The 10,254-nt window shown below is 39.6% G+C and overlaps 1 protein-coding gene and 1 long non-coding RNA gene across 3 annotated transcripts in view; one reads left to right on the forward strand and one right to left on the reverse strand.

Annotated features, from left to right (window-relative positions):
- The window catches only part of LOC120396354, a 30,497-nt gene extending 28,719 nt beyond the window's left edge, over positions 1-1,778 (forward strand). The window contains exon 5 of the long non-coding RNA XR_005593073.1: positions 1,654-1,778. This is a non-coding gene — a long non-coding RNA (uncharacterized LOC120396354). The remainder of the gene's footprint in view (positions 1-1,653) is intronic.
- On the reverse strand, positions 811-10,250 carry THNSL1 (threonine synthase like 1). 2 transcript variants are annotated; one of them, XM_039521117.1, is made up of 3 exons: positions 9,998-10,250; positions 9,064-9,111; positions 811-3,781 (listed from the first exon to the last, which is right to left on the reverse strand). In XM_039521117.1, exon 3 carries the CDS (start codon positions 3,739-3,741, stop codon positions 1,534-1,536), a length of 2,208 nt encoding a protein of 735 aa, XP_039377051.1. In that variant the 5' UTR covers positions 3,742-3,781; positions 9,064-9,111; positions 9,998-10,250; the 3' UTR covers positions 811-1,533. The 2 variants fall into 2 exon arrangements, with proteins under 2 accessions (XP_039377051.1, XP_039377049.1); XM_039521115.1 differs by lacking the exon at positions 9,064-9,111.
- Positions 10,251-10,254: the final 4 nt, after the last annotated feature.

Genomic DNA, 10,254 nt, shown 5'->3' on the forward strand with positions numbered 1-10,254 from the left:
CGGGAAGCAGTGGCCAGCACATACCTTGGCCTGCGCTGCTTCCCGCAGCCCCCATTGGCCTGGAGCAGCGAACCACAGCCAGAGGGAGCCGCAGTCGGCCGAACCTGCGGATGCGGCAGGTAAACAAAGTGGCCCGGCCCGCCAGGGTGCGTACCCTAGTGGGCCACGTGCCAAAGGTTGCCAATCCCTGGTTTATACTATCACCAAGCATATTATACCATGTAGCAGTTCTTAAATTTACAGTTTTGATTGCCAAATATAATCGACAATTAGTAGATATAAGGTAATCTGATATGACAGTTTTGCACTTTGACATCAAGATCTATTATTTTTGATGCAAAAAACTTATTAACCCACTAGTCAATAGCTGATACACAAAGGGTAACTTGACCATGTGACCTAAACTAGATTTGACTTAGCAAGGAGGGATAAGATGCAGTAGAATCCAATTTTAGAAGCTTAAAAAAAAAAGTTGCCTCAATCTTTGGCTAATCATTTTCTGTGGCTTCTCAGTTACATAAAAATCACTCAAAAAATCAAGGGGAGAAAATAAAAGATGACATGAAAATAAAAGTTATTTTGAATATCCCCAGAAGCCCGGGGGTCCCGAACACAAACATAAAATTTGATACAAAGGATGGGAATTCAACAGTTGAATATTTCCATTTTCATCCAAGAAGGCTTCTGATATTGCTATCTTCTACTATTTGGTAAGATGGTGCAATAAACTTGTGAGCTCAAATAGAAAAGCCTCAGCAGAGGCTAATGGAAGTTGCAAGCGCATTCAGGGAAGAAATACACTTTAAAAGGTGATAATAAAACATACAGACTGGAGGCTTTTATTTTATAAGGCAAAAGACTGTCCCCTATGGCAAGAAAAAAAAATGTTTAACAGTGAACAAGAATACATGATTATATAGTCAATACAAAAACAATATATACAGAGAGAGCATGTTAAAATATGTAGGATTGTATGGATACAATGATATAGGTAATTTAATTTCAAGGATTCCAGTTTAAATGTATCCCAGCTGAAGAGATGAAAGCTGTTACTACACCGGCTTTTCAATGCCCTGCGTGAGATTAGTTTAATGTTTAGCTAAATTCCCAGTGGACAAGTATTCACAGCACATACCACATATACAACAATATAACTGTAGCACTTGTTAGCAGTTTCAGATACAATTACCCTTTCACTTTAGAAGTGCTTGCTCCCAGGCCAGGATTGAGGCACACTGCCAGGGTTATGTGAGGAAGCGTGCGCTACTGCTGTCCATACTATACTATTTCTGTAAAATAGCCCCTCAGTCTCTTGGGCTTTCAAGCAAGAACCGTTCACCAGCATTAGAATTCTCACATGCATGCAAAAATTTTTAAAATCAATGCTGAAATGTTTTATCTGAACATGAAAATGAGAAAGTATACTCAGAATATAAACTTACCAAAGACCTTGTGTACTATTCATTTATTAAAACATGACTTTTTAGTGAAGAAAATATTTAAATTGGTATAACAAACACCAACTGAGTTTACTTAGAAAACTTTCATAAACTGGTTTTGTATTACAGTTTCTATATGTGCCATCATGACATTCACATCAGCAGCACAGATCTGATGTTTCTGCTTCTCATTTTCTTTCAATGTCTCTAACAGGCCCCTATGGACTGGAGGCAAAGGACTGTAAGAACTCAGTAAGTGAAGCTGACTTAATGGATTCTGTTTTATTTCTGCAATCCTCAAAGCCCGCAAGATAGCAGGTGCAAACTTGGAATAATGAGCTGTAGATGAAATGATAACTGGGCATGTTCTATCCTGTAATCGATCTGCAACTACTTTAGCAACAGCCGTGTGTGTGTCCAAAATATACCCTGTAGTACTGTATACAGAGTGGATAGCAGCTAGGCAGTCCTCCTCAGAGCACCACCCAGCCACCAAGTCTTGCTGAAGCTTCTCAAGCAGATCTTTCTGCAACTGAAAGTGACATTGCTTTTCCAGCTCACTAAATAATTGTGTCACCAGCTGTCCATCACCACTAGCAATCAGGTGCAAATGTCGTTCAAGGTTGGAAGACTTCAAAATATCTATTGCTGGTGATGAAGTCTGCATTAATCTTCTTCCCCTTAAATCATAAAGACCTGTTCTTATGAAATCGGTCAAAACATTATTTTCATTAGATGCACAAATACATTTTCTGATAGGGATTCCCATCCTTTTTGCATATAATGCAGCTAATATGTTGCCAAAGTTTCCTGTAGGAATACACACATCGATTGGGCTTCCAAAAGTAATAATATCTTGATGAACAAGGTCAAGGTAGGCAGAGGCATGATAAATAACTTGGGGAAGTAGTCGAGCCCAGTTTATAGAATTTGCTGCACTTAAAGCTGTTCCATATTCTACAGTAAGAAAGCCAGAATAATCAGAATTGGTAAATATTTCTTTTATAGCTGTCTGGCAAAAATCAAAATCAGATTTGACACCCACTGACCACCCATTTTCTCTTTGGCAGCCAATCATTTGTGATTTTTGAATCTGGCTTACTCCATCCTCAGGAAAGAAAGTGACCACAGCAATTCTTTGCTTGTCAGTATCACTAAGACGACTAAAACCATCTAGGACAGCACTCCCTGTGTCTCCAGAAGTAGCTACTAGGACCAAATAATTGCATCTTTTGGGAATACAGTATGCAAATAGATGAGGCATCAACTGTAATGCCATATCCTTAAATGAGGCTGTTGGTCCATGAAACAACTCAAGGAGAAACTGGTTGCCTGTCAGATACCTAAGAGGGGCAATTTTAGAACAAGTAAAGTTTTCTCCATAAGCAATCTCAACAATTTCTCCCAGCTTGAAAGCAGGTATATCAGCAGGATGTATGCATCTTTCCAATATAATCTGAGCTCTTTCAATGTATGTTGCTTCTACTAAGCTCTGCCATTCTCCAGCAGAGAATGTTGGGAGCCCCTTCTCAGGAACAAAGAGTCCACCATCAGATGCTAGGCCCTCAACAACAGCTTCAGTGAAATATTTTTGCTCACACATTTCAGACCTTATATATCTGGTTGAAATAAAAGTTTCTGATTCTGAGTCTTGATATCTCTTAACTGCATCAAGTACTTTATCTGCTACAGCCTCTGCTGTAAGTCCACCTTCACAACGAACACGGATATCAAACCATTTTTTATAAAATTGCTTCCTAAACTGAAGTATATCTCTCACAGAAATTCCAGAATCCTGCCCCACAATACGATCCACTTTCATTAATTCCAGCCTATCTATTATGTCTCTTGTGGGTACATCCAAATATACAACAATCCCATTTTTCTTCACATGCTGCATACTGGCAGCATGCATTGGATTGGACCCAGAAAGGGAAATTACACTTCCAGATGCTGAAAACTTTAACAGGGCTTTTCCTTCCTCTTCTATAAATTGCCGACTACCAACATCCTGCAATTTTTCTGTCACGCTCATATTCCAGGTTGTTTCAAGGACATCATCATCCACATCTATGACACGACAGCCAAGTTTGTGACCTACTATTCTCCCAACTGTTGTTTTCCCAGCTCCTGGAGGTCCCATCAGGACAATATTCTGGTCTCCAACAAGAGAGAGAGTTGAGAGCCATGACTTCCACAGTTGTGCAAGTGCAAGAGTTCTTGGAAAAATCAACTTTCGATGTACACTAGAACCAATGTTCTGGGTTAATTTTAGACACTGATACTGAACAACATGAAACATCTTCTTTCCACTACTTTTTCAAGCCAACTTGACTTAAATACTATAAAGAGAAAAAAAAGTAATTAGTAATTCATAGAAACATACCTAAAAAACCTTGTAGATGTGAAATTAAAAAAAAAACCAACCCTTAGAATATGAAGCTAATTATGACAGTGTCTCTCATAATGCCACAGGGGTAAATATTTATCAGTGAAGTAATACATCCTGACCTTTTACAGAGTACCATCTCACTTTTAGTGACAAATCTTTCAGCAATGCAAGCTTTTAGTAAATAACTTCCCCCATACTACATCTGTATACAAAATTTAGTTTAATTTTTTTTTAAATGTTGAAATGTTGCAGGATTTCTAAAGATGTTACCAGACAACACTAAAACTCAATTTCTCAGATCTGATGTCTTTCTGGCGCAGTCCCACAGGAAGGGGATCTGTATTACACAACTTAGGGCTTGGCTACACGTACAAATTTGCAGCGCTGCAGCAGGGTGTGAAAACACACCCTCTCCAGCGCTGCAAATTGCGGCGCTGCAAAGCGCCAGTGTGGTCAAAGCCCCAGCGCTGGGAGCGTGGCTCCCAGCGCTGTCCATTATTCCCCACAGGGAGGTGGAGTATGGACAGCGCTGGCGCTTTGACTACACTTAGCGCTTCAAAGCGCTGCCGCGGCAGCGTTACCACGGCAGCGCTTTGAAGTGCTAAGTGTAGCCACAGCCTTAGAGGAATGCGTCTCTTTCTGTGTGCCCTAACTCTGTCAGTAGGCTCAGCTAAGGGTTGTAAGCTGAACTACTCACAACTAACTGCAAAACAGTAGGTGTTGGATGAACATTCAATATTAACTTTGAGGCCGATATCCTCAGGATAAATAAGACTTGTTAGCTGTTAAAGAAGCCCTCAAAACCTAATGCTATAATACTGAAATATATACTAACACGTTTATTTTCTACTTGTTAGTATATAAATATTCAGTGAGAGATTGTTTCCTTAATAGCACAGATTTATTTTTAAACACAGACAGCCCCTTAATGACTGACTAAATGTTTATCTTTTCACAACCTAAAAACTTTTGTTATAAAATATCTTCCCTACATGTAGATGTTTTGGGTTTGGTTTTATTCTTTAAGACAACAAAGTAGGAATGATACACAACCCACTTAAACTCATAGGAAACTCATTAACCTACTGTAGCAATTCTGGCTCTAGCTTATCCAATTCCTTCTAGATAGGCATGATACCGAACAAACAGTATCTCAAGTATTCCTAGGGTGAAATCATTATTTGTTTTTACATTTGATGTAGATTGAACAGAATTAAAGAAAGTCAAATAGAGTGAAGTGGATCTCACAGAAGTGACTTTACTCTCAGAATAATCTTGGTGTGAGAGGGCACTCAAAAACCTGATAAATCAAACTGTTCTCAATAGCAGTGTCCCATTTTGCTTGTTTTGGGAAATCTGTGCCAGTGTCAACATGAATTGCAGAGCAGAAATTCTGCGTGATGTTTAGGGGTAGTCAAAATCTGCACACAAGAGGAAACAATCAGCACAAAACTGCACAAAAACCTTACTGGGCCTCTTTCCATTTTATACTTGAAAAAAAATCTGCTGCTCTGTTACTGTTATTTACTAATGGCTATTAGCTAAAAAAAATATTATTTAAAATAAACAGGGTTGTCAAAGTTTCTTTGGGAAATTAATCTATAATGAATCTAAAAAATAATCATTTATATACTGCTGGTTACAAATGACTTTTTAAGGTCATTCCTGCCATGCCAGACGGTGGCCATACTGGGTATTCACAATTGCTATGATATCATTGACTATGTTTGGGATAGCAATATTAAAACTGCCAAGAACATTTTAAAAAACAACTACAAAATGACCGGTGTTTATTTTCCAGGCCAAAAATTTAATTAAACTTAACTCAGGATCACATTTTTAAAAATTATCCATAACCTGTACACAATTACAGTAAAAGCCATGAAAACAAAATGTCCCTAAACCTACATAAAACAAAAATAGCAACAGTTTAAAATATTCACTTTTAATTGCTAAAAAGCCACAGTGCTGGCACAGGATAGGTGGGTTCAGCTGTGGTTTTCTGGAAGGTTTTTGCACAGATTTCTTGACTCAAAAGCAAAATTGGATCCAGCTGTTCCTAATAATTAGATTTTAAGGATTCAGTCTGGGTGCCAGTATTCTGCCTACTTGCTTAATGGCATTATATTTAAACACGTCATTAATTTTCAGACTACAAATTTTTGTGCCTTTGCATAATCTAGAATGCCAGAAAATTTCAGATGAAAACAATGCTTTACTATTACTAACTAATAATAAGGGGAAATAGATATAGTAATAAATTCTAGTCCTGAATAAAGACTTCATGAAGGCAGTTAAGATTGTAATAACAAATTATAAAATCAGGAAGTAAACATAATAAAATGTTGTACCTGAAAAAATTAAAAGACCCTAACATTTGAAACTCTAGAAATTCCAAAATAAAGTTTACACAAACAAGTTTATTTCTGGTCTTGTAACCTATCATAAACTGTGAATCAGCCATTTTGTGGCTATAATAAATATTAAAACTACTTTTCACATTTTAAAATAATTAACAATTAAAAGGCAATACACTGCATGCAAACAGCAACTCCCCATTGTCCTTCACACACAACAAAGTTGCATAGCATACATTGCCTGTTTTACCAAATGAGATACTCTGATCTATGCCTAGTATTTGTAAACAGGATGAAGTCTGAGTAGGTATCTGTTGTAGGCAGATGACAACACTACAGACCTACACAGAGAAATAAAAGTAAGTATAGGGGGTTAGTTTATTTATTTTAAAATCCACTAGTCTTTACAGAGATGAGCAGATGGAAGAGTTTTAAATATGTTGCAGACAGCCGCTTTGACTTTGTGGCATACAGTGAATAGTAGACAGTAGTAAATGTTTTGAGATTCATTGTTGTGGATTAGATATAAAAATGTGCATCAGTTACAATGAGCATGGGAAATGGAAGACAGATAACACACAGAGCCACAGGAATGAGGAGGTTGCAAAATCTATTAGCTCTATCAAATCAAAGAGGTTCTTTGTCCTAGTGGCTGTCTCTATCTTGCAGAGTTTATAAGCTCCACATGAGTTCACATCCTGGGTGGCATTCACTGGCCCTGATGGAGTCAGCTGATTTTATGTACTCACCCAAAGTATATGGCAAAGTTCAACTGGCTCCCTGAGGAAGTCCTTGAGGGTTAAATAAACTTTAGTGTGTCACTCAACATTTTAATCATCCACATTTTTCAAAAACACACAAGCCATTAGCCCTCAATGAGAACAAATGAACAACCCAATGTAGACTACCTAAATACCAACTCTGGATGTTTGATTTGAAGTTAATTAGTTAAAAAGAAGTTAAGGGATGACTTGATTACAGTCTACAAGAACGTATATGGAGAACAGATATTTGAGAACGGTCTCCTCAATCTAGAAAGGTATAACACCATCCAATGGCTAGAAGTGGAAGCTAGACAAATTCAGACTGGAAACAAGGTGTAACTTTTTAACAGTGATGGTAATTAGCTAGTGGAACAATTTACCAAGGGTCATGTGGATTCTCCATCATGGGAAATTTTAAAATCAAGATTACATGTTTTTCTAAAAGATACGCTCTAGGAATTATTTTGAGGAAATTCTATGGCCTGTGTTATACAGGAGTCAGACTAGATCAGGGATCGGCAACCTTTGGCACACGTATCAGGGTTCCCTCCCCACTCTGAATTCTGGGGTACAGATATGGGGACCGGCATGAAAAACCTCCTAAGCTTATTTCTAGCAGCTTAGGTTACAAATTTCCCCAAGGCACAAATCCTTCCTTGTCCTTGGTGGTGGCAGCAGTACCCATCCAAGTGAGTTAGACAAAGATTCAGGAAAAGGATCACTTGGAGTTCCTGTTTCCCTAAAATATTCCCCCAAACCCTTTCACCCCCCTTCCTGGGGAGGCTTGAGAATAATATACCAATCAAATAGGTTAACAAGGTGAGCAAAGACCAGACCCTTGGGTTTTTAGGACACTAAAAACCAATCAGATTCTTTAAAAAAAAACAAAACAGAACTTTTCTTTATTGTAAAGAGTAAAAGAAGCACCCCTCTAAAATCAGGATGGAAAGTAATTTTACAGAGTAATAAGATTCAAAACACAGAGGATTTCCCTCTAGGCAAAACTTTAAAGTTACAAAAAAAGGAATAAACCTCCCTCTTAGAATAGGAACAATTCACAAGCTAAAACAAAATATAATCTAATGCATTTCCTTCCTATTACTTACAATTTGTAATCTTAGATGCTTAGTTCAGGTATGGCTTTGGGAGATGTATTTTCCCTGCCCTGATTCCTTGCTGACCCAGAGAAAGAAAACAAAAACCTTCCCACACAGGTTTGAAAGTATCTTCTCCCCTTATTGGTCTTTTTGGTCAGGTGCCAACCAGGTTATTTGAGCTTCTTAACCCCTTACAGGTAAAGGAGGGATTTTATGCTACCCTTAGTTGTATGTTCATGACAGCAAGTCCCTCAGCTTGCACCGCTTCCCGCAGCCCCCATTGGCCTGGAGAGGCAAACCACAGCCAGTAGGAGTTGCAATTGGCCAAACCTGTGGACGTGGCAGGTAAACAAACCATCCCAGCCCACCAGGGTGCTTACCCTGGTGGGCCACGGGCCAAAGGTTTCTGATCCCTGGACTAGATAATCATAACGGTCCCTTCTGGCCTTGAAATCTAAGAAACTATTGATTGTTTTTACTCATTTTTTTAGTGCATAACTTGAGATACTTGGTACCTGATTTGCAGAAGTGCTGAATGCAAAACTGCAACTGAATTGAATGGGAATTCTGCTCTGAGCAAACAAAATGCTACAGAATACTAAAGTCTCTGAAAAAAAAAATCAAGCCTTAGATGTCTCAAATTGGGCACTCAAAGTTGGAAGACACTTCTGACCTTAATCTCTGTATGCTTCAGTTCCTCATCTGGAAAATGGGCATAATACCACCATCTTAACTAACCACGGAGTTGTGAAGATAAATACCTTTAAGGATCTGGGCCTGAGTCCTTCTCAAACATTGATAAATTTAAGTGCCTAACTCACACTGATTTCAATGAGAGTTAGATACCTAAATATCTCAGTTCCGGACCTCAGATACTAAACTGAAGAGCACCATAACAAAGCCCATGAGGAAATTAATAAATATGTTCAGAGCAGGCTATGAAGGCTGTGCAGTATATAAGCCATGGGGTCACACACTGAATGATCAGAATACAACCAAATATTGAATAGCTACCTATTCAATGAGCACCACTCATCCTGTACATTAAATGAGGTTGGGGTCCTGTGGAAAAAATAATAAGTGATCATGAAATTAAAGATGATATCACAACTCATACACACAAGCAGGCCGAATTAAGGATGCACAAACAATCTTAATTCTGGCACTTGCTAAGTTCTGAATACTTGACATTGCAACCTTAATTTTCTCTTACTGTAATTTTGTTGTATGTAATTATATATCATCACTACAGGTTTATGTGATGTTTTACAGTGACACGTAAAAGGATGAGGTCCCTGTGCTGAGCTTTTTATATTCTAAAGAAAGATTTGTTACAAAATGTCAGTAGATGTGGAAGGGAGCTGTAAAGAAAAAAAGAGGGAATGTAACTCAGAACGGTGTTATCACCTCCACTGAGAAAAAGGCAGAAAATGGATACAACATAGATTCCAGGCTACACTTAGGGATTTTCTTGTTTTTCAATATACTACATGAAGGAGCAAACTATGTTTCAGAGGAAAATTACAGTATATAGACCTAACTTCTTCAACCAGGCCTACCAATTTTTTTTCTACTATTACTATGAAATTGAATTTATAATAAACAATGCGATACCAAGCACTTCATTTCAGGCGGGATGGGGATGGGGAGAAAAGGCAGCTGCCTCGCTGCAATTGGGACCTCACCCTCCGGGGCATAGTGGGGATATGGTAGACCCCTCACTGCAGTGGGGACCCCCACAAAGGAGTGAGAGATACGGTGCCCCCCTCACTGCAAAGGGGACCCCTCGGGGGCGGAGGGATACGGCTGACCACGCACGGCCACAGGGACCCCGGGGGGGGGGGCGGAGGGATACGGATACCCGTCACTGCAACACCCCTCGAGGACGGGCAGAGGCCCCAGTAACTCAGTGTGAGCCCTAAAATGAGTCACTGAGGGTCAAACGTACCCGGGAGGGGCCGGGCCGGGCGCGAGGTTCAGAACCCAGACATTAACCGCAGCGCCAGCAGAGCAACGTGAGACTCAACAGCCTGTCCTGCCGTGCCAAGCTGGAACTTGCTGCCCCTCTGCACCGCGCCAGCCGCCTCCGGGCTGCGCATGCGCAGCAATCGCACCCGTAGCCTCCCAACGCAGGGCAGCAACAGCGCGTGCGCAATCATTTCTCGCAGCATCCCGTCCTACGTCAGCATTCGTGCGCCTGCGCAG

This window comes from Mauremys reevesii, linkage group 2 (genome assembly GCF_016161935.1).
Source record: "Mauremys reevesii isolate NIE-2019 linkage group 2, ASM1616193v1, whole genome shotgun sequence".
Taxonomy (NCBI): Eukaryota; Metazoa; Chordata; order Testudines; family Geoemydidae; genus Mauremys; species Mauremys reevesii.